At 46.9% G+C, this 27,318-nt stretch overlaps 1 protein-coding gene across 4 annotated transcripts in view; it reads right to left on the minus strand.

Moving 5' to 3' along the window:
* Positions 1 to 26,760, minus strand: part of LOC142900288 (partitioning defective 3 homolog) — a 165,460-nt gene extending 138,700 nt beyond the window's left edge. For all 4 annotated transcript variants that reach the window (XM_076044489.1, XM_076044488.1, XM_076044487.1 and 1 more), the window contains exon 1: positions 26,277 to 26,760. In XM_076044489.1, the coding sequence (XP_075900604.1) occupies positions 26,277 to 26,396 (120 nt within the window). In that variant the 5' untranslated portion in view covers positions 26,397 to 26,760. The remainder of the gene's footprint in view (positions 1 to 26,276) is intronic.
* Between the last annotated feature and the right edge of the window lie 558 nt (positions 26,761 to 27,318).

A 27,318-nucleotide genomic window follows, 5' to 3' on the forward strand; every position in this document is an offset into this window, starting at 1 on the left:
GCAGAACGTTCCTCAACTTTGATCGCTTGGACTTTACTGGCAGGGGCGGGGTCAAGCAGGGGGGGTTTGTGTTCCGTTCCGTTTTTTTCCCTCAAGGCAGCAGGTGGAGTTGAGCCAACAGAGCAATAAGAGGAAAATGTCTGCAGAAGACTTCACTTTATACTTCAAGAGCCACTTTAAAGGCAAAGGCTGGTCCAAGCAGAGGGCGGAGGGAGTGGACGAACTCGTCTTCCTCTTCAACTACAACCTGAAGAACTTCCAGCACATCTACGAGAACAACGTGCTCATCGACATGGAGGTGAGGGGCTCGCCGCGCACCGCACCCTCCAAACACCCCCCGCTCCTCCGCACCCCGTTTCACAATGTCAGGTGACTGTCCCGACAGAGCGAGAAAGATCGCGAGTTGGAGTTGGAGAGCGCCAGCTCGGAGCCGAGTCTCTTCGAGGACAACGTCTCCGGCGTCGTTGAAGACGAGCTCCCGGCAGACTACGCCCTGCTGGAGGAGGAGTGGTGGCGTCCCGACGGCCCCAGCCAAGACCGCCGGAGCGCATGAACCGCTGAGATTCATTGTCAAAGAGAAGATATATTTTTCTATAGTTTGACTTGTTCGTTCCACAGAAGAAACAGGATTTACAGTCACCTCCACAGTGATTAAAAAAAAGAATTGTGGTTCACTGTTCACCAGTGTTTGTCAAACAACGTGGCATCAAAGCCAGCTTTGCACATCCTCATTTGTTGCATTGTCGTCGCATGATTCGTCACCTCAACTCGACCCGGTCAGCTGTCAGCACCAAGGATCACCTTATTTTTTGTTCCGTTTTTGCTTTCTTTCGATTTATTTTTTATTTTACTACTCAAAAAAACTCACAAAAAAATAATAAATAAACATGTTCAGAAGGTTCTGCCATTGACAACCACATTTGTCAATGTGGCTGGAAAAGCCACATTTGTGATTTATGATTTCCATATTTTTCCATAGATTTCCAAAAAGGACAGAATCTGTGTCTTTTTTTCCATTTCCATTAAGCTCTTCTTCTTCTTGAATTGATCCTGAATGGAATTTATCCATTTCCACATTTGTTTCCCAATTCTTCTAATTCAGGCTAACTAAGGCTTAGTTGTTGTTGTTGTCTGGGATTCCTCCACATTTCTGTCCTGCTCACTATAACCATGCAGCTCTGTATAATAAAATTTGAATGTTTTGGCTCCATTGTCTAGGCAGTAGTAATCGCCAGTTAATGATGCCTTAAGAACCACCGGCTGCCCCCAAAAAAACTTTTGTTATCAACTTTTAATTTATTTTCCACATCAAAAACAGCATATAAAAAGGAACATGCTCACATTGAACAAGGTGTATATGCCTCCAAATTTTGAGAAAATAAAAAAAGCAGGCAAGGAGAGGGAATAATGAGGTGGTTGGAGACTGGTGCAGGGGAATTACAGCAGGGAGGAGCTTCACTTTAAATCAAGGACAGATGGAAACTCAGGGGGGAACTCACTTATAGGCAATAAGGTGAAGGAAGAAGTTAATATCAAGACAACATGACACTTATCCCGCAGTAACTCGGACACAATCTGTGCCAACACATGGTTTATCCTCACAGCAGGAGAAACGAATAAAACGAGGGATCCAGCAGAAACAGGAGGCTGTATAACCTCTACCGTTTGTCTGCTCATCCAGTTTGCACAGGAGAACACAGAGTGGCAATGAAACCTTTACTGTCTTTTGTCATCTATATTATGCGTTTGATTTCATGATCTCAATATCAATAATATTTAGAACGTGCACTAATAAGCTGGTACTGCAAACGGGTGCTCAAATCAGCAGCAGTCTTTCACTCCAGTGATTTTACCCATCATGTCATAGTGAAAATCACCCTGCAATACTGCAGTACTCTCAGTATTCAGGTTTGTTTGGCTATTTTTTATTTATTTTTTAAATCTTTTCACCTGCCAAGCCTTAATGGAGTTACATCTCTGCACATTTCTCAACATCTAGCGGTAGGAAAAACTGATTTGTTTTTTCGGTGCACAAAAGGTAGAAATTGTAACTGTAGCATTTATAAGGAAGTTGCTGGATGAATAACAAAACTACCTGGTACAACTTCTGTCTATGAATTGATGCAATGTATCTGAGCAGCAAATCAGGAAACTACGCTGCGTAGTTCAGCGGTTATTACCTTCTAGACCAGGGGTCACCAACCTTTTTGGCACTGAGAGCTACTTCATGGGTCCTGAGCCGTATGAAGGGCTACCAGTTTGCTAGATTCTCCTGAAATAACAAACTCTCCGAGTTGTATATTATTATTAATGACACTCTTCTATGTGAAGACACTTATCAAGCTCTCAATAATTATCAAAAATGACTTAACAAGGCTGGATAAAATTGAATTTTAGACGCAGCTCGACGAGCTGTGCAATTTTTCAAACAGGTCTGCGAGCTACTCGTGAGGTCCTTGGGGGCTACCTGGTGCCCGCGGGCACCACGTTGGTGACCCCTGTTCTAGACCAACTAAAGACCTTGATATTATACTTAAGACTAAGACTTGTTTCTATGAAAAAAAGGAGGAGCGAGAAGACGAGGAAGGTAGCCGATAGGAAACTGTTTGTTTTCTGAGGTCAATTCTCCCTGAGTAAACATCAGGCAGCTACCTCTAGCTTCTGGCAGCCCGAGAAGCCAGACAGACCAGATCAATCACGTCAATGTCAAAAACACTCCGCCACTAATCAGTCCGCTGGCTGCCTTCTCAAACACAACAACCTGCCTTTATCAAGCAGACAAACATTTCTCTGCTCTGATTATCAAAGCTGTCACACACAAGCCCCCTCAACCTCTCGTCCTTCTGATGTTGGGATGTGTCCACAACCGCAGAAGCTGCGCTGCAGGCTGCACGTGACCTCCACCGCAGGGACGCAACAAGTACTGGGCAGGAAACAAAAGAGCCTTTGATTTGCAAGCGTGAGTTCCACCAGCCAAGAGGGAGCAGGAAACTGAAAAGGCCGCTCGAGCGCTCAGAGATGTATGCTTAACCGCAGAAACACACACAGCGGCTGGGGGCGATGGGAGTGCAGTAATGTTGCAGTTTTTGAGAACCCTCAGACAGTTTCACCTCCATGGATGTGACTGCGAATGAGCAAATGCCAAGAGCAAAACTGATATCATTCAAAGTTAATATCCTTGAAAAGGAGAGAACGTTCATATTTGAACAGCTGGCTTCCGCCAAACCCTGTACAAATCTTTCAAACCTTTGCAAATGTTGGAAAAACGCAAAATGTGCGCAATTTGATTTTGTGCTCTTTTATTTGCTGCAGTCACACCTGACGTCTAGTGGGAACAGAAAAAAAGAAAAGCTTCCATCCAAGGGCCTGGAAGCGGGGACGTGTCAACGTGACATCACTATGGCTCACCATCCAGCGTCTCTGCGCCAAACATTCCTCACTGTATGAGTGGAATTCAAGGGCTTGAAACTGCTGCCAGACCCACTGTTGGACATTCACCCAGAAGAACGAAGGTGAAGCGCCTTGTTTTTTTTGTTTTTTTCCAACTCTGACCCTCCTGAAGATTTCAATGGTAGAGAAGTGAAGGAGCAGCAGCAGGTGCAGAATTTCTTCATTCTTTCCCCTTTTTGACTCAGCATCACCGACCTTACTGTCCGTCGAGATATCAAACCTCACAAGATCAAATCACGCCATTGAACAAAGACATCTTTAGAGCCGCCCGTTTCAGCTCAAATGCCTGGAGCGTACCATGAAAGAAAATGTGCCGTGCTTCTGTCTTTTCGGTAACAGACCATCTACAAAAAACAGAGAAAGGGGAGTGCGAGAGAAACCCGAGGACAAGGTCGGCACAAGCACCTCACCAGCCCTCAGAACAATGTTGCTATTGACGCGGAGGCCTTGTATCTGATTAAACAGGCAACCGCCGGCCGACCGTTTAGCGAGGTGCACTCTAAAAATAGAGCAAACGAGCCCCGTTTCAGGTACCAGCGCCGAGTTGGAAGCAGGACGTCGACAAAAGAACCTTTAGCCCCAACGTGAAAGGAACCCGTGTGTGCATTCAGCAACAATCCAGCCGCATCAATTAGTAATCTGGTGAAACCACATAATCCAGACAAAGAGGCAACCCGTGCAAGACGAAGTCTCAAGTGATCTTCGCTCCAGCCTGATTTTTTCTTTTTTTTTTTGGTAGCTGGGATGAATTATGAAGGATGAGGATGCTGCTGAGGTTCAGGGACTGTCTAGAAGGACAAAAACGACAAAAAGAAAAAAATGTGATGAGGTGCATTCACATGCCTTCCTCATGACCAGCGAGCAACGATTTCTCTTTGCCCTCCTGGAGTCTTCAGCATCACCCCATGAAATGCTCCCTCTCGATGAAACCCACCACATGATCGTCCTTCTCTGACTCCAGTTTCACGACGACAGGTAAGTGCCGATAATTTTGGGGGGTTTTTTTTAACACCAAGTGGAGCCTCACACTGGAAGCAACTCATGGCAAGATCCACCGTGGGAGAGACAGCGCTTGGCGGAGTCCCACAGCCCTGAGAGTCCACGTAAAATAGCACTTTGTGTTATCTGCAGGTTCACACACGAGCAGCTGGATCGGAATAAAATAAAGAAATAGATGAATAATGACAGCGATGTGGCAAAGCGGATGCAATTAGGAGTCAATATGGCTGAAATGAGAGGGGGTAAAAAGGCCGCAACGTAATTCATTTGCATTTAGCCGCGATGAAAAAAGCCTTAAGCAGCTTAGCTGAGGCAGAGTGGCGGCACTCGGGGTCGACCACCGCGTCGTCTGGCTCACCGCTCTGGTGACCTTCTGGCAGGTTATATGTTAACTCGATGTTGTTGAACGTTAATAGAAGGGATTGGGGGGGGGGGGGGGGGGGGATTCTCTCACCAAACAGTGGCGGGAGATGGGCAGGATGGAGACAAACTTTTTGGTGATGAAAGCGGTTATATTCCCATCTCGGTGAAATGTTTAGCCACAGTTTCACATCACCCTTAATTTTGGACTTGCGCTCAGCGGCAACTGCAAATAATAAACCCCATCAGAGCACCAGACGTCCCCGCAAACGGCAAATTGCGCCACTCAAACAGCAGTCATTGGCAACAATCTCATCCGTTCTTGTCGAAGCCGAAAGCCGACATTTTGCAACAAAACCCTGGCCTGACTCATCCAGTCGACAGAGAAGCGGCTGAAACCTGCAGGCTGACAGGAAGTCGCGCTTTTCCAAAGACTGAACCCAGCGTTCTCTCCGGTCAGACGCAAGGAAAGTATTTCCTCCTGTGGCCGATGAGCCTCTCTGAGCGGAGGAATTCCTGTGACCCTGACCGAACAGGAAATGACTGCACACGCTGCGAGGCCATCGAAAACCATCGTCCTGAACCGTGCAAAACAAATCCAGCCATCAAAAATTTGGACAGACGCGGATTCTTCGAGCTGAGTTTCCAACATTTTCCCTTCCTGCTGCCGACTCGGCTCTCTCCTCCAGGCTCAATCTAAAAGAAAATGGGGAGGAAAATTGGAGACACACGTCGGCGCAGCATCTCCAGTTACGCCGGCTGTCAGGCTGCCAGCCCCTCCCCCACCCGCACCTCCCACCCCTCCCACCCCCCGGCCCCGGCCGCTCTTCATCCCGCCAGCCACGGAGGGAACTCAAATCAAATCCAAGTGGGAGAAAATATAATACAGAAACTCTTGAGGCAGCGTTTCGAAAGGCCCGGCTGGAGAGCTTTTCAGGAGTCTGCGCATGCCCCGTCAACAAAAGGAAGAAAGGACAACAACGTGACAGAAGCCCCTGCATTGAAGAGGTGGAGAGAGTTTTCCAGAGAGCGATTAGCAATGGAGACACGACACACAAGCCGGCAATGAGCGGCTTTCACATGAAGACCGTTCACCGTCGATCCGGTCGTGCAAAGACAATACAAGCAACGTTCCTCTCTGTGGTCGTCCGCAGGCGACTGCAAAGCCTGCATGAGAAATAATGTCACGAAGAAATGAAGGATTTTGAAAAAAGACACCAGTGAAGAGAAGAAAGTAAACATTTTGCACATAGCAACAGAAACAACAAGCGGCAGTGGAGGATACTGGAGCACCAGTGCACAGAAAACCTAAAGTCTGTGTGTACAGCAGCAGTCTTGTTGTTACCGAACCCTATGTAAACGCTGAAACACATCTCTAGCATTCCAAACCTGCAGCTTTACATCTCCACTTAACTGCACAGGGAGCCTGGAGCTCATACAGCGTCTTTAGCGCGAATCTCAGCTGCACTCAGCCCCCTCTGTCCGAGGTCCCTTTGTGTGCAGCTGCAGGCACGCAAACTTCCTCTGAGGTCTTTGGAAAGACCCGGCAGGTGCTGTGATGTAACACTCTGACTTGTATTGAATTGTCACACAATCGCTGCCAGCTGATGCTTTGGGAGCTGCACAATAATGAAATATAAAAAAATAGTACTGTTTTTTTGTGAGGTGAAAGAAGAAAAAAAAAAACAGAAACCCATGAGTGCATATTTGCCTGTTACCATTTGTGTTTTGTAAAAAAAACAAAAACGTATTATTCGCGATTTTTAATCGTATTTCAAACGTAAGGCCGCGTTCACACCGGAAGCGGAAGTGCAGTGGAATGGAGCCCGCTTTCTTTCAGTGGCGTTGTTAACCGATGGTGTCAGTCAGACTAGACGCGAAGCGGCGCGCACTTCCGCATCCAGTGTGAACCCAGCGTGACCCTTTTAATGACCCGTAGTCGGCCCCTCTGGCCAATTTCTGGTAAGAAATACTTTACATTATAGGGTTAAAATTGCCTTAAAATGCAAAATAACAGAATTCTACACATGCAATTCAAACTGCGATTAATCGCCGTTCACTATGAAGATTCTACGATTAATCGCGATTAAAAAATGTATCGTTTGACAGCCCTAGTTAAAAAAAAAAAAAAAAAAAAACACACAAGGAAACCGACTACAAAAAAAGGAAAAAATGAATTTGTAGAATTAAACTGACAAAAATCAAGCGTTACAGGTGTAGATTTCACAAAACCCCAGCAACTCTACACCTCTCAGATCACGTCAGTGCGACATGTGTTGGCTATTGTGTGGAAGTGATAGCAAGAGAATGTCAGATGTGCAGGGTGGTGGCTGAGGCGGAGAGGGGAGGAGAGGCCGGACAGGTGCAGGCGACTCTCCAGGCAGCTGGCCGGGATCAAATGAAACATCTACCAAGCTGGAACAAAGCCGCTCTTCTAAAAATACATACGCATACACTCGTGTCTGGTCAGCCAACAGACACTTTGCTTCAACCCACAGTTCCAAAACTCCTGGACGGTCGGTCGACGCGAATGCGCGCGTCTACTCACTGGAATTTGCTGCAACTGAAAAGGCAGCATTTGGTCCGGGAGCAAACAAACGGCAGGAATGCCAGTTCCTCTTTGGCAGCGGTAAGAGTCAAATCCTGCTCCAGGTTGCCTTTTGCAGCCAGAGGCAGTCCTGTGGGCACTTTGATCTGGTTTCTGGCAGGATGTGACATGAGGAAGCGGCCCGTCAGTCGGCCAAGGGCGGAAGTGTTGCAGGTGCAACACAAAGTCGATATCGCCAACCAGTTCGACAGGAGTCATTAGCCCATTGACTGATTTACAATTAGTCTTCATTGACAGTTATTGCAGTTGTTATTCAGGCATCGGCCTTAAACTGTCCCTTGAAATTATATCATAGTAATTGTAGCTCCAGACGCATCCTGGATCCCTGACAGCGAAGGGTTGGCATGACGTCCAATGATAGCCTGTTCATTTTCACTCTCCAGTTGCAATCAATTACTCAATCAAATTTCATTGATGGAGTGCTAAATGACATCCAAAGACATCTGGAAGCACTTCGCACAATCAAAGAAAAACTACAACTGATTCTTCCTTAGCCCGACCCTGTAGGGCGGTTGTCTGCTTTGACCGCTTGGGGGGTGAAAAATGAATCAGAACATCTGTCCTCTCCTTGGACGAAAGTCATCGGCCAAAAAACGCACCAGACTGGTTCTGAAGGTTTTAGGTACTAAAATAAGAAGAAGAAAAAAAAACTTTATCAACACCTATAAAACGTTGGACAACTGTTGAGCGAAACTCACTCAAAACTAAATGTGTTCGACTCTGTTCAAAATAAAGTGCTCAACCAGCAGTTAACCAACCTCATTTCTTTCTTTTCACAACCGCAAGACTGAATAATTGCTGCGTTGGCGGAGGTGTTTGCACAGATGACGTCAAACAACTTTTGACAGATGAGGGGAAAAAAACGCAGGTGGTGAAAATTAATATATAGACGTTGAAACGATCAGAGGCTGCAGTCTGAATGCAACAATTAGCTCTCATTAATTTACAGCCTCGCCATCTTAATTAAACCCCATCCTGAACTGGACACAAGCCACAGACCGTGCAGTACACAAGAGACAACACAGCTGCATCAGAGGAGCCTCGGGCGACTATGTCGGCTGTAAAATCAACCTCAAACTTGGCTTTGTCGTCACCGGCGGCGACAGAAGATAATCCCAAAAGGCTCTTTTGTTGCTCTCAAACAGAAATGCATCTACGCCGGCCACAGCCATGGAGACGAGCTGACATCATCCCCGAGGGCCGATTAGGAGCTCTGGCTTTGGCCCACCAGAGCGAGTGGTGCGGGACTGAAGCTGTGGCCCCCCACAGGGGGAGGAGTCTGGCAGACCTCGGTGACACAGCGTAGTGATGTCTGAACCTGAGGCAGAGCTTAAGTGCTATTACGGCCGACTGAGGTTGGCACAAGCAAACGTTAGCGGGCCAAACGTACAATAAAAAGGATGATATCATGTTGAATGACGTAAAGAATGAGCAAACGCAAAGTTAAACCCGATAAAGAAAGGAAAAGGCAAAATAATAAAAAGGTAGACAAATTGATCTCTCTAATGTGACAGTATTATGACTGAATGTGACTGATGTAAACGCCTGCCATTTACTGCAGGGGAATGGACTGTGGGGGAAACATTGCGTTATTCACTTCACCAAAAACTGGCTTTATATAATTACTCTATTAGAAACGTTGACACAAATTTAAATGGGAGAGTATTCGAAACAATTCCCGATTCATTCCTATAGATGGTGCAATACCTGACAGGCGTAGAGAAAAACTATTGCATTTGATCTCACACCACGAAGCACATTGCATGTTGCGTTGCGACTTAAATCCTGTCATATTTTAGCATCGCAGGCAGTCGGCTTCTCAAACAAAGTGACTCAACATCATTACAAGACCAACAATTACACAGAAGACATTGAAGTGGTGCAGGAGAACCGGGTCCCTTCCAGGAGGCCGCAAGAGATGATGACATTTTGCTTCCCGTCTTGTCGTAACATGTCACAACAAAAACCAACGCACACCTAGGCCACCCTTCCACCCAATCCAGGGAACAAAAAAAAAGAAAGAAGGTTTCAGGAGGTGAGTCACCTGGAATAAATTTGCTCCTTTATGAAAAGGATCCGGTGACACACAAAAACCCTAAAATGCCACCAGTCTCCAAAACAACTGCGCACGCTGAACCTGCACTGATCTAGTTATGGAGTCCGATCAGAGGGATCGGGACCTACAGGAGGACAAGAGGATTTGCATGGATTGAAGTAGCAGCAACTGCTGGTCAGTGGGCAGACAGCGGTGCACCGGATTATTCACTAAAACACAGCCTTGCACAGACGGACAGCCAGGAACTGTTCTCTGTACACCCGCGTCACGTGACGGCTCAACCGTTTAGATGAGGAGCTGCCAAAAGCCTCGGACATATCAGATTACAGATCAGCAAATGGGGCAAAAAACAATTTGGCAGAAGAAAAAAACAAGGCTCATTGACAGGGAGCAGAGGTATGTGTGTGCTTTCACACATGGGCCGTGTTTTCTGCTATCAGCTGATTGGTCAAGAGCATCATTGCACTTTGTTAACTTGACTGACTTCTGCTTTTAACTGAAAAAAAAAAAAAAACTTTATCGGCAATCAGGGACAGGGACCAGGACGACCAAGGACGAATGAAATCAGATATGGTTTAACAGAATGGACCGGGCCGATAAGATTGGAGGCTGGATGACGGGTACCCAACCTGTGTTTACAAGGTGATACCGAATGCTCCAACACGCTTGGCAGCGCAAAGCGTGGCAGACGTCCGAGTTTACGAGGTGCGTACAAAAGTGCCGCGAAAACCCCCCCGTCTGACGTGCCTGCATGTTTCTGCGTTTGTTACAGTCAAATGCAGGGAGACGGCACGTAGGACTGCAATGGTACGAGCAGAAGCAGACACACTGCATGAACATCGAGCAGCATCTGCGGAGGCCTGCACGGGGGGGCAGGCTGGGACAGGCGAGGAAACGGTGTACAGTAAAGTCCGCTGATGGCTTACAGACTGGCACGTTGTGTAATGTTTATGGCTCCACTTCAAACAGAGGGGAATTCTGACAGCCGGGCCGAACAACTCCCGTTAAAAGTTTACTGAGGAGGAGAGAGAAAGGACTTAAAAGGGGGAACCAGAGTGCACGTTTGTCCGTGTGTGCGCGACACAGCAGCTGGTGTGCGTCTGGATTACCTCCACTTGTGCTCCAACATAGCGGGATGACTTTAGACTTATTTCAAAGGTAACCATATTCCCATGTATCCATCTGGTAAAGAGGCTCAAGACAGTGTTTTCAAAGCAAAGGCAAAACTGGGGATGATTGGGCAAACGTCTGTCAGTCACATTAAGGTTTATTAATCTGATTGGTGCTTCGAGTGCAAAGCTGCATTACTGCCACAGTCACAACCTTTGAATGAGCTCCTTTCATCGAGTTCTGGTCAAACCGTCATGCTACGTGATGCTAATCTCTTTAGCAGTAGCTGATGTTTACATTCTTTTGTCTTATTTTTTTAGCCATTGCGTTTTCTTTGCCTCCCTTTTTATCCATAAAGAAAGCTTTCGAACCAAATCCGTGGAAAATCCCAACAAACTGGCAGCACTTTCTCTTGGAATGGTACTCTTGGTTTGTATGGAGTAGATTTCAACGACTGAAATTTGGAATACCTGCCAAATTTAGAACACTGAATTTGTGTATTTCAAGATTACGCAGAACACTGCCTTGCCAGAGAATACAGCATTCTCAGCCAGTTATCCCCGAGAAGAAAAATGAGCATTAAAGGTGTTTCTGCAGCGCATCTGAAAACCAAGCGAAGGAGACGAGGGACCGTCGTCTTCAAAGCCGGAGTGCAGCCCCATGTGGATCCAAGCTGCGAGCCAGAGAGGGCGTGTTTAAAGAGGAGGAGGCTGTGAACATGGAGGGGGATGTGGGGATGTAGCGGTGCTGCGTCCCAGACAGCAGGGAGGTGCGAGCACTGGGACGCCTCCTCCAGAGTCCAGGATGAGGGTGTTGCAGAAAGGGGAGATGAGATAAACTGCTCGCTAGAAGATATGATGAAATCAAGCAATCATAAGCTCAAAAATATGCAGATTCCATCTGGAAGGATACCTCTGCACATGAGCATGTCTTAACCAAATTCCTCCATGTCAACATCTGATGTTCTCATCATCCTGCAAAAATCTGTTGGCGGCTTTGCCTCTTCCATTTGACATTTTATGCCATTACCTCACAGATTCTGTTGGGTTTTTCAAACAAATTGAATAGTTTTTTTTCTATTTTCATTTATTGGAATTCCAGCCGGTTTATTTTTTCTATCCAAAGGGACGCCCACTGGTCTGTGTGTTTCAAATTAATTTTACATTGACAGAAATTGAAAAACAACAAAACGCCTGGGGCATGAAAGCTGTACAGACCATGACCGCTGGATATTTGGGGGTTAGGGGTGAGTTTTGTCATTGTTTTTACTGACGTCATGCCACTCATTGGACAAATAAATGCTCCTGCATCATCTCAAGGTAGAGTTCGACAATGGTTAAAATTCATGACATGTCGCAATCCCTTGACCAGAGAGGTCTTTAGGAATTCGTGCACTAAATGGTACAATGAAAAAAAAATCCACTTATTGTGCAAATCCCTCCATCAACATTCATATTTTTGCACATTAGTGGCTTCCAAAGTCACAGACATCAACAGAGCAGTCACTTTGCAGCCTCCGCACGTCCCAACAAGATGATGTAAGAGGATAAATGGCAGGGTCAGGCCTCCGTCTGCTCCAATGAGGTAACACAGACGGATACATATGACACTAGAAAACTTTACGTGACCCGCCCAGGAGTCAAAAACATCCCTCAACATGATTGGCAGGCGCTGCCAAGGTCAGGTCAGAGCAACAGCAGAAAAAGACGTGGGTGAGACCAGCCTGGCGATGTTTGCATCGTTGCTTTCAGGGTGACTCAGCAGGTCGGGATAATGAGGTTGCTAAGTATCGTTAGCCTCTTCAGAGCGCCGGCAGGTCGACCCCACAACCAGCGTGGAATCGAGCTCAGATGAAGACAGCGGAGCGCAGATCTAGTTCCTGACCTGACAGATCTGTGATCCCCACGGATGTCTGAGTCAGGAAGAAGCAGGAGTGACCGGGTGGGACTGTGAGAGGCCCCCCCCCCTCCACTCTCCCGGGGGCTTCTCTGTCAGCCGCGGACTAGCCAAGAAAATGGGGCGTGCGGGCGCAAAGCTGTCAAGTTGCTTCAAATGTAAATCACACGCATCCTCAACATCCTTCATCGGCAGCCATCAGACGCCTCGAGGATAAAAGGGAGAATTCCGAGCCCAGGCAGAGCTGAGGGTTTGTTTATTTTTTTTAAATCAAACCTGTCATGAGAGTAAAAATAAACATGTAAACATGTGAAGAAAAGTTGCTTAGGTATCAGGAGGCTGCCACTTTGTTTTCGATCCATGCACTCCGTCCCCACGCTTGACAAATGTATTGAAAAAAGAAAACTGCACAGCATTAACCCAGATTCATCCACTGTGCAAGTTGTTTTAATTTTATTTTCTGGTTTATCTTAAAGAACAAACTGGTCATTTGCCCTCTAACCAGTTTGGACTACGTATGGAACCAATACAAAATCATCAATCATCAAACATTGCAGCAAAACGACAAATAACAAAACCCCTCTGGACCTACAAGTTTCTTCTTTGAAAGACGGACTTTCCAACTTTCCAAACTCTCCCTGGGTCTTTGCCTGCAATGTTCCAGGTGCTTGTTTATCAGGAAACGACAGAGGAGAATGCGTTCGAGACCTCGGCAAAGGAAGAAGGAAAGGAGGCAATGGCCACAGTTCAATACGTGGATGAAGAAAGTCTAAATGGGGCGCTTGTTTCCAACAATTGGTCTCCTCTTTGAGATGCCGTGCGTGTTGGCTTCACTGTCCCCAATTCATGCGGAGGAGGACACGCGCGTGCACACTCCTGTCCGATCACGTCAAAGTAGGCAGCGGCCTCCACCAAACTCGACACAGTTTACTGGCACAGTAAGCTTTTCATCCAGCATATAGCCCATTTCTGTCTCTGTCTGTCTGTCTGTCTTGCCGGAGACGTGATAAGCTGAGCCCACATCGCATCCACAAACCGCCGCTGTTCATTTCAAAAGGAGACTTCTCTCTTCCAGTTTAAAGCTTTTTTTTATTCATCCCAACAACTTCACGCTTCATTTCTGCAACAACGGCAAACTATTTTTTTCATTCCAACGGCTGGAATGCTACATTAAAAGCAGAAAAATGGCCTTTTCATGTGTAAACCTCCCCCCGACCCCCGCACCCTCGTCGCTGCCTACCGTGGCATGATGTGAAGCAACGCAGGAAAGAAACTTCAGCAAATTCTCACAGACATAATATTACCCCAGCCAAGAACACTCCGACTATAAACCCACCGCTGGCTGCTGCGCTTGAATCTCTCCTTTCACTTTCTGGCGCAAGCAAAAATTCCAATTGAGTAGCTGTGAAAAGCTTTCAGATGTTTATTTCAAGGCGGCCGCTCCGCTGTTGCTTTTGTTTTGGTCGACACCATTTCAGGTTTGGCCAGGAACAAGTCTGTCATCTTCAGACTCCCCTGCCGGAGCCAGACGTCTCAACAAAGACTAACGACAACAGGCGGAGCAGCGGCCGCTTTGTAAATCTCCTGAAAACACTTCCAGGATGTTGTGCTTGCTTTTGACAGACCACAGTGCAGAGCGACAACAACAACAACAGCTCCATGTGGCAAAGCAAACATACTTTTTTGCAGCAGCAGCAGATGCAGCTAAAACGATCAGTCTGACATCTAGAATAATTCCAGCTGGTTCCCTGGTCAACTTCCTGCATTACTGATGAGATAATGAAGAGAAGGAGAAAGAGGAAAGCTCACTTTCTCAGCTCACTTTAATCCCATCCAACACAGAGAGTTTTTCCTGCAGCAGCAAGCGATTTGGCTTCAACTCGGAAGCAGAAATACAACAACTTGCCCTGAAATATCAGGCGTTGCGGCTAAAAATAAGAATGGCGCAGAGATTTATGTTTACACATCAAGATAAAAGTTGATTCCATGAGCAGCTGTTGAGTCAGAGGAGCTTGAACTGCTGCTGCTGCTGCCTGCGTGTTGCTCATTAACCTTGAGTGAAAGACAGAACATTCTCCGAATCCTTCGGGCTCACCCAACTAAAGCATTGCCCACTAGACAGGTCACTGAAGCCATTGAAATTTCAAATACAATAAAAAAAATTAAAAAACACCATCTATTGGAGGTTGGCAAGACGGATGAGCACTGCAGTGTGGGAACCAGTTTAAACGTGGCTAAAAGAACCGACTCTAGCCTCTGAATGACTGACAGATGTGTGATGCTGGTCAGAGTTCAGATTTTTATCTTAAGTGCCTGCAGGACCTGCAGTTCCGGCAAGGCAGAAGGATCTCAAACGAGGTGTCGTCTGAACTTCTGATCCGACAGTTTGACTCACTTGACATGTCTGCGGTGGTTGGGGCGGGGGGGGAGGGGCCGTCCGGAAGCAAGCAGTTTTTCCTGCCAAGCAACATGCCGCTCTCACGTTCACATCCGTCTGTAGAAACTGGCGACACATGCGGGACCTGCCGGCAGGTCCCTGCGATGGTGGAGCCTTGGCACCACCCAGCAGGTCCCAGTGTTCCCAGTGCTGCTGATCCATTCAAAATGTCCGGACGGCGTTTGAATGGCGTAAGAAAGAAAAAAAAAAGATTCCTCCAGGAATTTCAATTCATATTTCTATCTGAAAGGGGTGTTTCCGGACACACAGAGGATCATGAGTTCTGGAAATCCGATTTTTTCCAAGTTGCAAGATGGTACTTCATGGAATTGCCGTTCTTCCAAACGTTCTCACAAATCAGGATTTTTTTTTTTTTTAATTCAGTTTTTCTTTTTCAATCACTTTTGAAAATAGAAAACCCAGTGTATTCACTTTAACTGCATCGTCTCCCATTACTCGCTGGCGCTGCCACCGATCTGTTCAGAATTCATCACAAGTGCGTCTGTGCCTGACAAGCATTATGCCGAGGAGCTGAACGGACAATTATCTCACCGCCAAAACCTCAGCGGTCCGCGCATGCGCCCGGTGAATCACTGATTGGCTGGCCATCTGACAGCCTCTCAGTGTGAACGGTGAAAATAAAATCACTGAGCTGGCAGCGTTTCTGACAAGTGCAGGCTGGCCGCGTCAAAAACACACCGCCGAGAGAATAAAAGCTTGGGACAGGGCCCTGGGTGAAAGTGGCCTGTCAAGCGAGCACCAAGGGGAGGCATGAACACGTTCAACTGCTGCAGATATTCCATCTTGCACAGCGGCCCACAATCCTGCCTGAAGAGAAGCAACACGACCTCGCATCCAAAAGGCCCTTTTCAGGCAGCAGGAGAACGGAGGCGACGGCCCCGACTTCTCTTCGCTCTGCCCAAAGGCCAATAATCATCTATCTGTCAGCGGCAGAGTCCTCGCCTGTCTGGACCGTCCTATATTTAGCAGGCAAAGCCTCATCAGCCTAAGTACTGAATTCAATTTCAAGGGACACCATTAATCTACACTCATAAATCATTCACGTCATGCTAATGTGGCTTCTTCAGCTTTTAGGTTCGTGTGCTCTTCCTGTGTCCAATGGGAGCGGAGCACCAAACTCGGAAAAATTAGGGACGGAGTATTTGAAGGGAAGTTTACCTCTGAAGCGTTCAGCCACAGTCGGGCATCAAAGGAACCAGGCCATATTGAGAGAGAGACAATTAGGAAATGGAGACTATATAAACCCAATAATCAGTCCTTGATATATACAGCAACTGTCCTTATATTAAATATCATTTATTCAAGTTATCAACTTGGTTTGTGCAATTGCTGGATACTAAAAATGTGTCTACTAAATATGTCCGCAGATATGGAATCCATTGTGGGAGATGTAGTATTGGATTAATGCCAAGACTTCAAGGGTCTCGAGTTTGACAGGTTTTAGGTGATGGGGGGATTTTAAAAGAAAACAGAGCAACTGAAAAGAAAGCACAGAGGAAATAGGGAAAGGTAGATCCCCCCCCCACCACCACCACCGCTCCCCAAAGAAGAAGTGACCGAGTTAGGGATTCAAACTCACAATCTTCTAACAATAAAGCAGCAAAACGACCTTCGGCCATGTCAGCCAATTTGTTTGGCACTTTCAGTGCAATGCAAAACCACCCGCTTTCTCATTTAGCCGCCAGCGATTAGCGTCTGGCCGACAGGCAAGAGATCCTGTGAGGGGATAAAATGAAAAAATTTCAGACTCCGCCAGGAATTGCACAGGAAGGAAGAGGACAATAATAAAGCAGAAGCCAAACAATGAGGGCAAGAAAGGCAAAAATATGAATTTCAACATCTGGCTGTTATTGTAGGGATGGCAGAGAGGCAGGAAGAGAGGAAGAGAGTCAAGTCTAGGGCTGCAACTAACAATTATTTTTGTTGTTGTTTAACCGATCCATTATATCTTCGATTACTCGATTAGTCACGCTTATTCGCTATATTTTTCAGCACATATTTTGGACTTCTGTTTAACCTAACTTGCTTAAATCTTTACACCTGTGTTATACTGTTGTGCTCCAAACAGCACACGTTTTTAAACAAATATATTAAAATAATGACACATAAAACATTTATCTGTAACATAGTAAACTATTATAGGTATATTACTTCACAATTGAGAGATTATATGCAATGTTTATCAAAGTTAAATACCTTAAGCAGATTTCTTACAACATACTTGTCCAATTAACATGCCCTAAATCACAGTTGACGAGTGATAAGTGAAAGAGTGTTACAGTTCAGTATAAATGCTTGTAGCCTCGCCTTCTGTCTTTTCCACCACTGTTTGTGCGCCCTTATGTTTCCTTGCAGGATGTAAACAACAAGCGACACGACCTTCAGCACTCAGCACTGCAGGTACAGATGAGCATGAAGCAGCCAGAGTGTGATTTTATCATTCAGCAATTTACAATAACAATAACACAAGGCGTCAATTCTTAAATTCTAACAATTTTTTTGTTGTAATCGATTACGTCGACAACAAAAAATTGTCTGCCAATGGTTGCAGCCCTCGTCAAGTCCTCGCCACTCTGCCGTGTGAGTATCAGGGTCCAGTCTCTGTCAGCCGCGCCGCTGTTTGTTCAGTGTCCTGACATTCCGCGGAGACAATCCCCTCGCTGTGCTCGGCGCTCACAGCCGGTCCTTGACATTTCAGCCTCTGTGTTTCTGTCTGCTCGCTGGGACAGTCACGACAGTGAACAAGGCTGGAAACAAGCATACGCTCATTTCACCAGCAGCCAACGCTGGGAGAGTCCGACAGTGAGTGAGTAGACAGCAGTAGGACAAAGGACTTCAGTGACACCTCTGAGCGAGCCAATGAGACACCCAGTCATGGCCTTTGTCTGACTTTTCTTTCTGGCAGTTGTGGATTTCTACCAGTTCATTATTGCTGGAAATGAAATGGCAAAAAAAATAAATTAAGCCCTCACTCATTGCATTTTTTGTGTTTGTGAGCCATTTAGAACCGCCGCATTCTCGCAAAAAATGTTTGAGAAAAAACACAGAACACACCACTACGAGCCTGAGGCTGGAATCCTCCATGAGTGAATTCCAGCCTCAGGCTGAACGCGGCAGGAGTGGGTTTGGCGGGAAACACAGGAAAGTCGGGCCGATAAGCATCAGCTCCATCTGAAGCGAATGAAGTGTCGTCGTCCCTCCCCGCCAGGACGCTTTGTGGGTCAACAACGGCCAGGATAACTGACCAGGCACGACTGGGGTCCAGTGTGAGATACTGACAGGGAATTCAGCTGCTTCTTTTTTGTGTCCATCTCATGTCTGGCAGCACACTAGAACACTCCATCCTCAGTGAGCAGCTCCAGTCATTTGCCATCCTCTTGCTGTGATGACGGCTGATTCCGAGCTCTGATCCCAGGACGGAGCTCCAGGACACCGTTCAACCTCTGCTGAGGAGTTGTTTCTAAGTCCCCTTTCTTGCCCTCTTCTACTCGGCCGCTGCTCAGGGCTGCTAGCTTCTCTAGCCACTTTCCCACTGAAATTAGAGGGTCAACGCTGTTTTTTTTTTAAACGTGGGTCAACCCTCTAACAATTGGCATTTGGCCTCTTTCCCACAGACCAAAACCAGTGGGGTCTGACCCCCGCTGGCAAGCTGCACAGCCTCCAGTTTCACCGCTGCATGTCTGCTGACGTCATCGCGCTGAGATCACGTACATGAAGTGCGACAGAATTCAGGGAAGTAAACAATGGAGAGCACCATGGAGGCGAGTCTGGCAGTGGTCAGTGTTCTTAGTTGTTGGGCACTTTTGACTGTAGAATCGTTCAGAGAATAGCCGCGGAACGATGGTGTCGTTCACGCCAGACTTGATGTGGCGCCGTGCAGCGATCGTTTTGGCGTCTGGTTCATTTTGTGCGTGAGTGGCGAGCGAAAAAGCCAGAGGACAATGAATAATTTCCGAGCGCTAACGGAACGTAATCGAACACCTTTGGTTCGGTACGTGATATATGCCGCGACTAGCGCGATATTATGATGTAACGCAAGTAATGCTCAACGTCATCACGTGCGGCAGGTAACAGATGTGATGTTGACACGGGTCTGCCTTTCCCACTGCAAGCCGACCAAAGCTGATTTTAACCCGGGTCGCTTGCAGGGTTGTTTGACGCTGGTTGGCACGGGTCAGCGAGCCGTTCCCACCGCCACCAAATGCCAATTCCGAGCAGGTTTAAAATGGCTTTCTGGCCAGCGGGAACGAGGCTTTTTGGAGAAGCTCTCCAGGCAGCTTGCACCTCTAGCTTTGTCACAGGAGATTTCCAAGGAGCACCACAACGATGCCACCCGCCCCGCCGCTGGCTGGCTGAACTCTGCTGAGCTGCTGGTGAAGTTCCTGCCCTCAACAGACGGCGTCACCTCTTTATTTACAGCTGAGACTTGATGACTATCCATCTAAGCTAGGCTGGCTCAGTGTAATCATTATTTAAATATTGTTGTGGCACAAATCACACACAACAACAACAAAAAAAATAGCATGAATGAATAAAACTGGCAGTGAAAGTCAGAAAAATGAAGAGAGGCGAGCACATGGTGTGTTTTCCACACAAGTAATGACACCGTTGTTCTTTCAGCAAGCACAACATGGACGAATATGGGTCGGTCTGTTCAGTAGTAGAGAGTTCCTTGTAACTTGCACCACATTCTGGCATTATCTACGCAGATGTAAACTTTGCAACTGTGTTTATTTACAACCAAAAATGCAAGATTGCACAGTGTCGTATTTTGAAATCCACCGGATGCTGCGTGCATCTCAATTCCTGTTTGGGGCGAGCAGACACTACACAGACTGACGTGAGCCTGGAACGTTCTGGATGCTTACAGCTGGACCTGATGGGCGAGAATCTGAGTCATCTGAACGTTTCAAGATCAAATTATTCCAAATTCACACTCTGTGGTTGGCAACTGTAATCACTACGCTCTCCTTCAAAAGAAAAACAACGGCCATGTTCTCAGCAACAGACCCTCCCTTGCCCACAAACACGCCTCTGGGAAGACGTGAAAATAATCCCCTTCATAAATAAACGATGACGCCTGGTCTGAAACGCCACGACAGCCGAGTAGATACTGTAAGCTGCCTCCGTAAGCTCGCTGATCCTCCTGCCCTGCTGCACGTTTACACTCAGAAGCTTCCTCTGTTTATGGAAGAAAGTCTCCAGCAGCAGCTGCAGCAGCAAAAGCAGCGGCGGCAGCGGCGGTGGTGGTGGTGGCGGCGCAGAGGGTTGGACTTGACCTCAAAACAGCAGCCTGCGATCAGGACGCCGCTTAGAGGGACTTTAAGTGGCGGTGATAAGGTCTGAAGCATCCATCACAGCAACAGGACCTGTGTCCCGTCGGCTCGGCTGGTCGGGCTCCTCACGTCCCTGCCGGCTGGATCCAAGCCAAGGTTCAAGTAATCTGTTTGCCTAGCACTTTGTAAACCGCATAATCTCACTGTGTCATTACGTCCCGCGATGTGGACCCTCATTAACTATGATTTTGTAGCAGCTTATTTCCCCCCCCCCCCCCCCTCTCCCCCATCGCGGTCAAGAGTTCAGTTGGCAACGTGTCACATGATGGACCTCAGCACAGCTCATGTATATCAACGAAGATGTGCGTGAAGGTACCACATGCAGCTAATAGCCTGGTATACAGACCGACGTGTCTTCGGTCCGTTGCGTATATTAAGAGCTCATTATGGACGTCGTCAACAAGCCTGCTAGGTCGCAGGCTTTGGGCACAGCAGCACAGTTCACACCTCAGTGTGTCTCTCATGTTGCTTTCACAAAACACAGGCCGGAGTCTCTGTTCAAACAAGCAGAGAGCCGCTGATGTTTTCAAACAGGTTGGCTTTCACTTTGCACTTTTTCAAAGCAACACCAACCACCGGGACAGAGTCAGTTTGAGGCAATTTCAACAGCTGGTTGTTTGCAAGTGTTGAAAACCAATTAGGAAAACCTAATTGGAATTGATTGGCCGGGGCAAAAGACGGAAATGCACCACGGTCAGCTAGTTCACAACCAAAACATGAGATCACAAGTGACCACGATTTGTCAATCGCGCGGTTTAATTCCAAGATGCTGTTTGCACGAATGCTTGCAGTTGTTTCCTTTTCCTTTCAGACCAACTGCAAAATAATTTGAATGATCGTTGCATCATTATATAACTGTGTATTCTAAGTGCGTCCCGTATCAGTTCATTACGGGACAGGTTTTTTAGTTGCCAAATATGAGACAATCGCGTATTTTACGGGAGTAGACCACAGACGGAAATCAAATGAGATTTTGTCATTTTCCCTAAAAAAAACGGGACAAATTGTGTCCCAGGAGAGATTTCATTTTTCCCGGGACAGGTGGTGAAAAAAAGAGAACAATTCTGGGAAAAACGGGACGGGTAGCAACCCTATTAGCATCCGTTTCGGAGTTTGCTTTTCTTTTTCTTTCTCCGCGCTGCGTTTCTAGAACTCGACATGCTCCTCCGTGTGTATCTTTTCCAAGTGCCTGATTAAATTTGTTGTGTTGACATTTTTCGCCGATGTTCCCCCGCGAGGTACTGTGCATATATTGCAGATAGCTTGTGCTATGTCTGTTTCTCCCACTTTGAAAAACTCCCACACCTCCGACATGTCTGTTTGTGTCGCCCATGGATGTTGCTGTCGTGAAGATTCAAAGAAACTTTATTGTCCGTCACATAGCGACAGTACTCAAAACAGGAAGAGGCACGAAGACGAAAATTAAGTCTTTTGAATCATGAATCATTAGCTCTCGGACACCAACAAATAAACATGTCGATGCTGTGAAACTACTTTGGAGTAAATGAGACAGATGAAAAAAGTTCCAACACGACCGTGACGTCATTGATCGGAGATTTATGACATGACGCCCGATCACGAACACTTCAAAAAATGCCAAATATCGGCCGATCCGATATAGCCGATATGATCGGTGTAAAGCCTACCAGACTTCAGAGGTCTGAAGTAACTGAATAACTGGATGCTGGTCCTTTGGAAAGGACCAAACAGTGGCAATGCAAAAGTGCCCTCAGTCTGTCTCCAACAGGCCCAAACAGCTTCCCCACTCCTCAAACGACTCCTTGCCACGTTCACTCTCCCCCCTGGGCAAAAAAAAGAGCTGGCGAAGGATTAAAGCAACGTTTCTTAATCATATCAGCATTGTGATGTTTACCAGCATCAACAACGACAGCTGACAGCTCACTGCTGTAAAACCCTCGCAGCAGAGAAGTGTTTTGAGCTACGAGTGCAGGCAGGGAGCAACATGCACGGCGCAGCAAAGCGACGCTGTGGGAACCAGAATGCCAGCATCATCAAATGACAAGGAGGGAAAAACCTGTAGAACACCTCTGACTGAGTCGGAGTTCCGTTTCAATTCAGAATTGTAGCACGCCAACGATAAACAATGTTAATACTGACTTGTCCCGTTCAAGGCCAGAATGCCACACCATCATGCTCCGTTACCACACAGCAAGTCTTACGTGGCCGGTTCTCTTTCGCTTCTGTGCCGCTGTGACTATTTTAGGTAAATCAAAACCTCTGCCAGGTCGTGTTGCTGGACATTTTTTCACAGCAGGTTTGGTCAAGGTCAAAATGAGCGGCCGGTGAGGAGGATTATCATCCAAGCTTCAAATCCTGAGCCGTGCCCGTTTTGGGAACGGCAGCCGCCGGTCGTGCGTAAGGCGGGCGTCTGACATGCCGAGAGTGAAATTATTTGGGCTCATTTGGGCAAGTTGTCTGAAAAACCCAACGGGGATCTCCAAACCAATAGCGTCGCTGCTTTCATGTGGAAGAGGATCCTATGTCGTGGGGAAAATGTGCACGGGGAAGATATTCTGCCTGGCCCAAAATAAAATTAAAATGGAAAGAATTTGCATTTCCAAAATTTCAAACTGAGAAAATAAAGAGAAAAGAAGCACACAGATTTTATTGGACCCTGCCGACTGTCCCGACGATGAAAACGTATCGAGTTTTTCCCACGCGACACGTTCATCACTTTGTATCTGTAGTGTTAAAGCTGCACTTGGCTCACATCTGCCCCCAGAGGCCATCAAACACTGCTGCGCACTAATCAATCGCAGCCCTTTCGTGCAGGGAATCACACCATATTTTGGCTCATCGCAGTGACATTGGAATATCATTTAGAAAAACAAAAAGCAGGAACACAGATGAGAGTCTACCACAGTTAAGGCTTTTCTCTTGTAAAACTGATGCTTTCTTATATTAAAGCTATTTCAGTTTGTGTGTGTGTGTGTGTGTGTGTGTGTGTGTGTGTGTTTCATCGTCTTGGGTTATTAATCTGTTTGGGTGGTCCGCCCAAGTGAAGTCCATGTAGGGGGAACCACTGTGATGCTTTTTTTTTTGTTTTGTTTTTTAAAGCGCAAAGAGATGTTCTTCCTCGCAAGACTGCTGCTTTTAATCAAGAGGTGAAGATTGGCGAGAATCTTCTTAGCGGAAGTGAAAAAAAAAAAAAAAGAGTGACGGAGGAGAGAAGCTGACAGTCCCACTGCAGCGTCCACAGACAAGTACGGGCATACAAACAACTCTTCTGAGCTCCATAATCCCCGAATGACTTCTGCCTGACAGCGCTGCACAAACCAAACACTCAGTCTTCATCTCCCCAATTCCAGAGTTATGAGATGGTTGAAGGCCCCTCAAAAAAAAAATTTATATTTTGGCCTCTCACATCCAGCAGGAAGCATTCCTCTCTAATGACAGGGGAAGCTGAGTCACAAGAAGGTCCATACAAACACCAAAGCTGGAAAAAATAAACCTGCTGCCTAAATTTGGGTGGCTTATTAAGGCGGGGTCGCCCTAAAGAAGCTGTGATCTTCAACACAACCGCCTGATGAGACACTGGCACGCCACGTGGGTGGGACGGGAGCTGTCAGGGTCGTTATGAGGCGGGGCTCCGATATTTTTGGTGTGGCTGAGGATTTCATGACCAACTCAGAGTTTGTATCATCTCACTTGCCAATCGGACTCGATCCATTTCCATTTCCCTGCATAGGAAATTCTGACTTCACACTTAGTGACTCGGTGTGAGCCAGCAGTCTGGTCTGATTCTATAAAAACAGTTGAGTCAGAGTCGATAGAATACAAAAACAACAAACAATCCCAGGCCAGTCAGAATCTGAATCCTTTATTTATCCCTTTAGGAAAGTTTGGTTTTTAATAGTTGTCCCTAAAGGTTTTAGAGTGTGGTGTAAAAGTATCTACAGACATGAAAGTCTGTCCCAGGCCCCTTGAGGTGCATGGAGGAATCTGTCTCCCGTGGCTGCAAAGAAGGTTCCGGGGGGTTTGGAGGCGATAACGTTCAAATATCAAACCTCGATTTGCATTATTTGGAAAAACATTTTTATGCAAATCTGCACTAACTGTCAAATTCCACTTTGGTCACTCTCCCGCTGGGATACACAGCCCTTCACGTCACTAATTCGACCGCTGTCGTACTCAGAGCAACTGTTAACACTCCCGCCTCACCACATGCAGGCAAAGTTTCCATTTTCACTTTGCCGCCGCTGAGTCAAAAAGTTAATTCTAGGGCACAGACGTCCAGAATCAATGCAATTATTTTAAATCACATAGAAACAGCACAACCAGCCATAATCTGTCTTTTTCTTTACTGAATAAACCAACTCATTTTCTTCTATCTTTTTCCACTCAGAACATCCGACTGTCCGGAATATAAGAAAAGATCCATATCTCCTGATGATATCATATTCTGGCCTTTCAGGCTAATTTTTTCCAGTGAAAACAGAGGAGGATGAGTGTTTGACCCCCGGTGACCTCAGAGCTTTGCTCTCCCACAATCTTTTTTTCTTTCCTCTAAAACTTCAGTGTACAAGCAAGCCGGTCCTATACATCTTTCATGATAAAATGCAGTTTGTATCTGTTGGAAGCAGGATCAGTGAGTGAGGAGCCACTCGGCAGGTTGCGACCTGCAAGACTGCCGCTTGCTGCCGCTGAATTATTCAGCGGCGACCCGTCACTTCTGGGTCACCGTTACCGCTCAACGACGCCCTGTGACGTTCAGACGTGGAAGGGCAGTGAGCCGGTCGTCACTGTGGCATCTTCAGCTTAAGTAGACGTGACAATATATTAAGTTATGGTCAATTTATTGACAAATTCTCAGCCTCCTGGGATTAATTTCTATTTATTTCTTTTAAATCACATTTCCAACTGCTGGGGGGAACAATTGTATCTATTTTTAAATAACTTGTGACCCACCAGACAATAATGCAACCAAGATTTATCCAAGCCCGATCTTATCTGATGCAGTGTTGGTGGAACCGTCCAGCTGGTTCAAAGGGTTATCGGCCGCTAGCTCCACATCTGCCTACAAGTTTTCTTAGGTTCACTTTTATCTTACAGATTTATGTGGCGGGGCTGTTGCTTGGCACTGCAACCGGGCTGGTCTGCTCCGCATAGACACAAAATAAACTGACAGCTAAAGCTTTTAAAAAGAAGGTGCACGGGTGCTGACCTCTCCTCCTGCAATAGATAGCAGCAGCCTCTTGCTGTTCGTGCAGCTACTGCTCTTCTGGCGCAAAAACACATTTGAAATTTAAAAAATAAAATAAAAAAAAATAAAAAAAATTGTCGAAACTTTCTTTGAAGCTCCTGTGGTAAACTTCTGCAGCAGTCCCGGTTCGACGGGCCTCGCTGAAGCCCGCTGGCTAACTCGCTAGTAGGCTAATCTCCCGCTGGCAACTTGCAGACAGGGCACGAACTGAGCGTTTTACAACTGGATTAGTGCGCAAACAAAACGGATGTTTGTGCGCCAAAGTGTCACAAAGTCACTGTACGCCCTGGCCCAAAGAATGTCCCAAGTATGGGAGAGAGAAGAAAACAGTCGGCTTGCTGAGAGTTGCAGACCCGGGAGGAACTTTTGCGGGTTTCCAAACAGAGGAACCACAATGGCGGTGCGCCTCCCCCCCCCCCCCCCAAATTTCTGTGGAAGCAGTGGCAGAAGCAACCCGCACGCACAGAACCAGCGGACCAGCACGCAATTTGAACCGTGGAGAGAGAGAGGGAAAAAAAAAAGTGTGCACGCGGAGCAGGAGGTGGCATGAAAGCGGGGCAGCTTCTCCTCTCTGGCCCCTTTGCATCTACTTTCAAGTTAGCGCCATATTGAGTGTACGTGCAGAGCGCTCGGGACGCCGCAACGCTGCTTCCAGGAAAACAAGAGCGACAAACAGGGTCGGGGGGGGGAAAGAGAAGAGAAGAGAAGAGAAACAAGAGGGAAGGAGGGGGGGGGAGACACATGGACACGAAGGAGGCAAAAGTGTATCCGCTGCTTACCTTGGCGATCGCCTTCTTGTATCTCATGACAGCCTGCTGGATGAGCGAGTGCACTTTAATATTCCCATCCCCGCACGGCACCACGACCCGGGTCCGGCCAAAACACACCGTGACTTTCATGGCCGTACTGTCCGAGTCGCCTGGCTTCGGGCTGAGACGCCGAGGAAGGGGAGAGGAGAAGGAGGAGGAGGAGGAGGAAGAAGCTGTGAGGAAGGCGGCAGAAGGAGCATGGAGCTCGGCGTCAGTCCGCCTCCGTCCCGGTGTTGCTACTCTCGGCTAGCGCTGCTTCCGCTGGCCGGGCGACATTGTTGCCTCTCGCCAAGTCTCCGCGACTGTTCCTGACCACCTGTTTAGCTCTGCTCTCTCTCTCTCGCTCCCTCTCTCCCTCTCTGTGTGTGTGTCTCTCTCTCTCCCGGTTGTTTCTTAGCTCGCTCGCTCACAATCCTCCCTCTCCGCTGAGCTAACGCTCGGTCACGTGGTGCGTTCAAGCGCCGCCGGGAATGCCGGAATCAAGCTCTCCTACGGCAGGAGCTCCTTCAGCTGGTGTGTGTGTGTGTGTGTGTGTGTGTGTGTGTGTGTGTGTGTGTGTGTGTGTGTGTGTGTGTGTGTGTGTGTGTGTGTGTGTGTGTGTGTGTGTGTTTTGGGGGGCTTCGTAGTTGTAGTTGGGTCTTTGGATGATTTATTTTATTGTTTAACAATAAATATGTGATAAACAGAAAAAAAATAAACTGGAATTTAATCATCTAATTTCTTGACATTTCTTAAAACTGTTAACATCATTGTAGTGTAATAATTTAAACTCGTACAAATGAACATATTTAATGTTTTTGTATAGTTTGGAGAGGAGAAACATTTGTATAATTTATTAATGAAAAAAATAACAATGAGATACTACCACATATGATAGGACACGCAGATGTACGACAGCACAGCAACCACAGTACAACCATACAGAAGATGAGCGCACCCAATGATCAATTAGAGTCTGCAGGCTTTTGTTGAAGGGCACTTTGCGAAGGTTGCAGGAAATTGTTTTTCTTTC

The sequence above is a fragment of the Nelusetta ayraudi genome, unplaced genomic scaffold, assembly GCF_046127955.1.
Source record: "Nelusetta ayraudi isolate G7.1 ecotype Tasmania unplaced genomic scaffold, CSIRO-AGI_Nayr_v1 ptg000081l, whole genome shotgun sequence".
In the NCBI taxonomy this organism is placed as follows: Eukaryota; Metazoa; Chordata; class Actinopteri; order Tetraodontiformes; family Monacanthidae; genus Nelusetta; species Nelusetta ayraudi.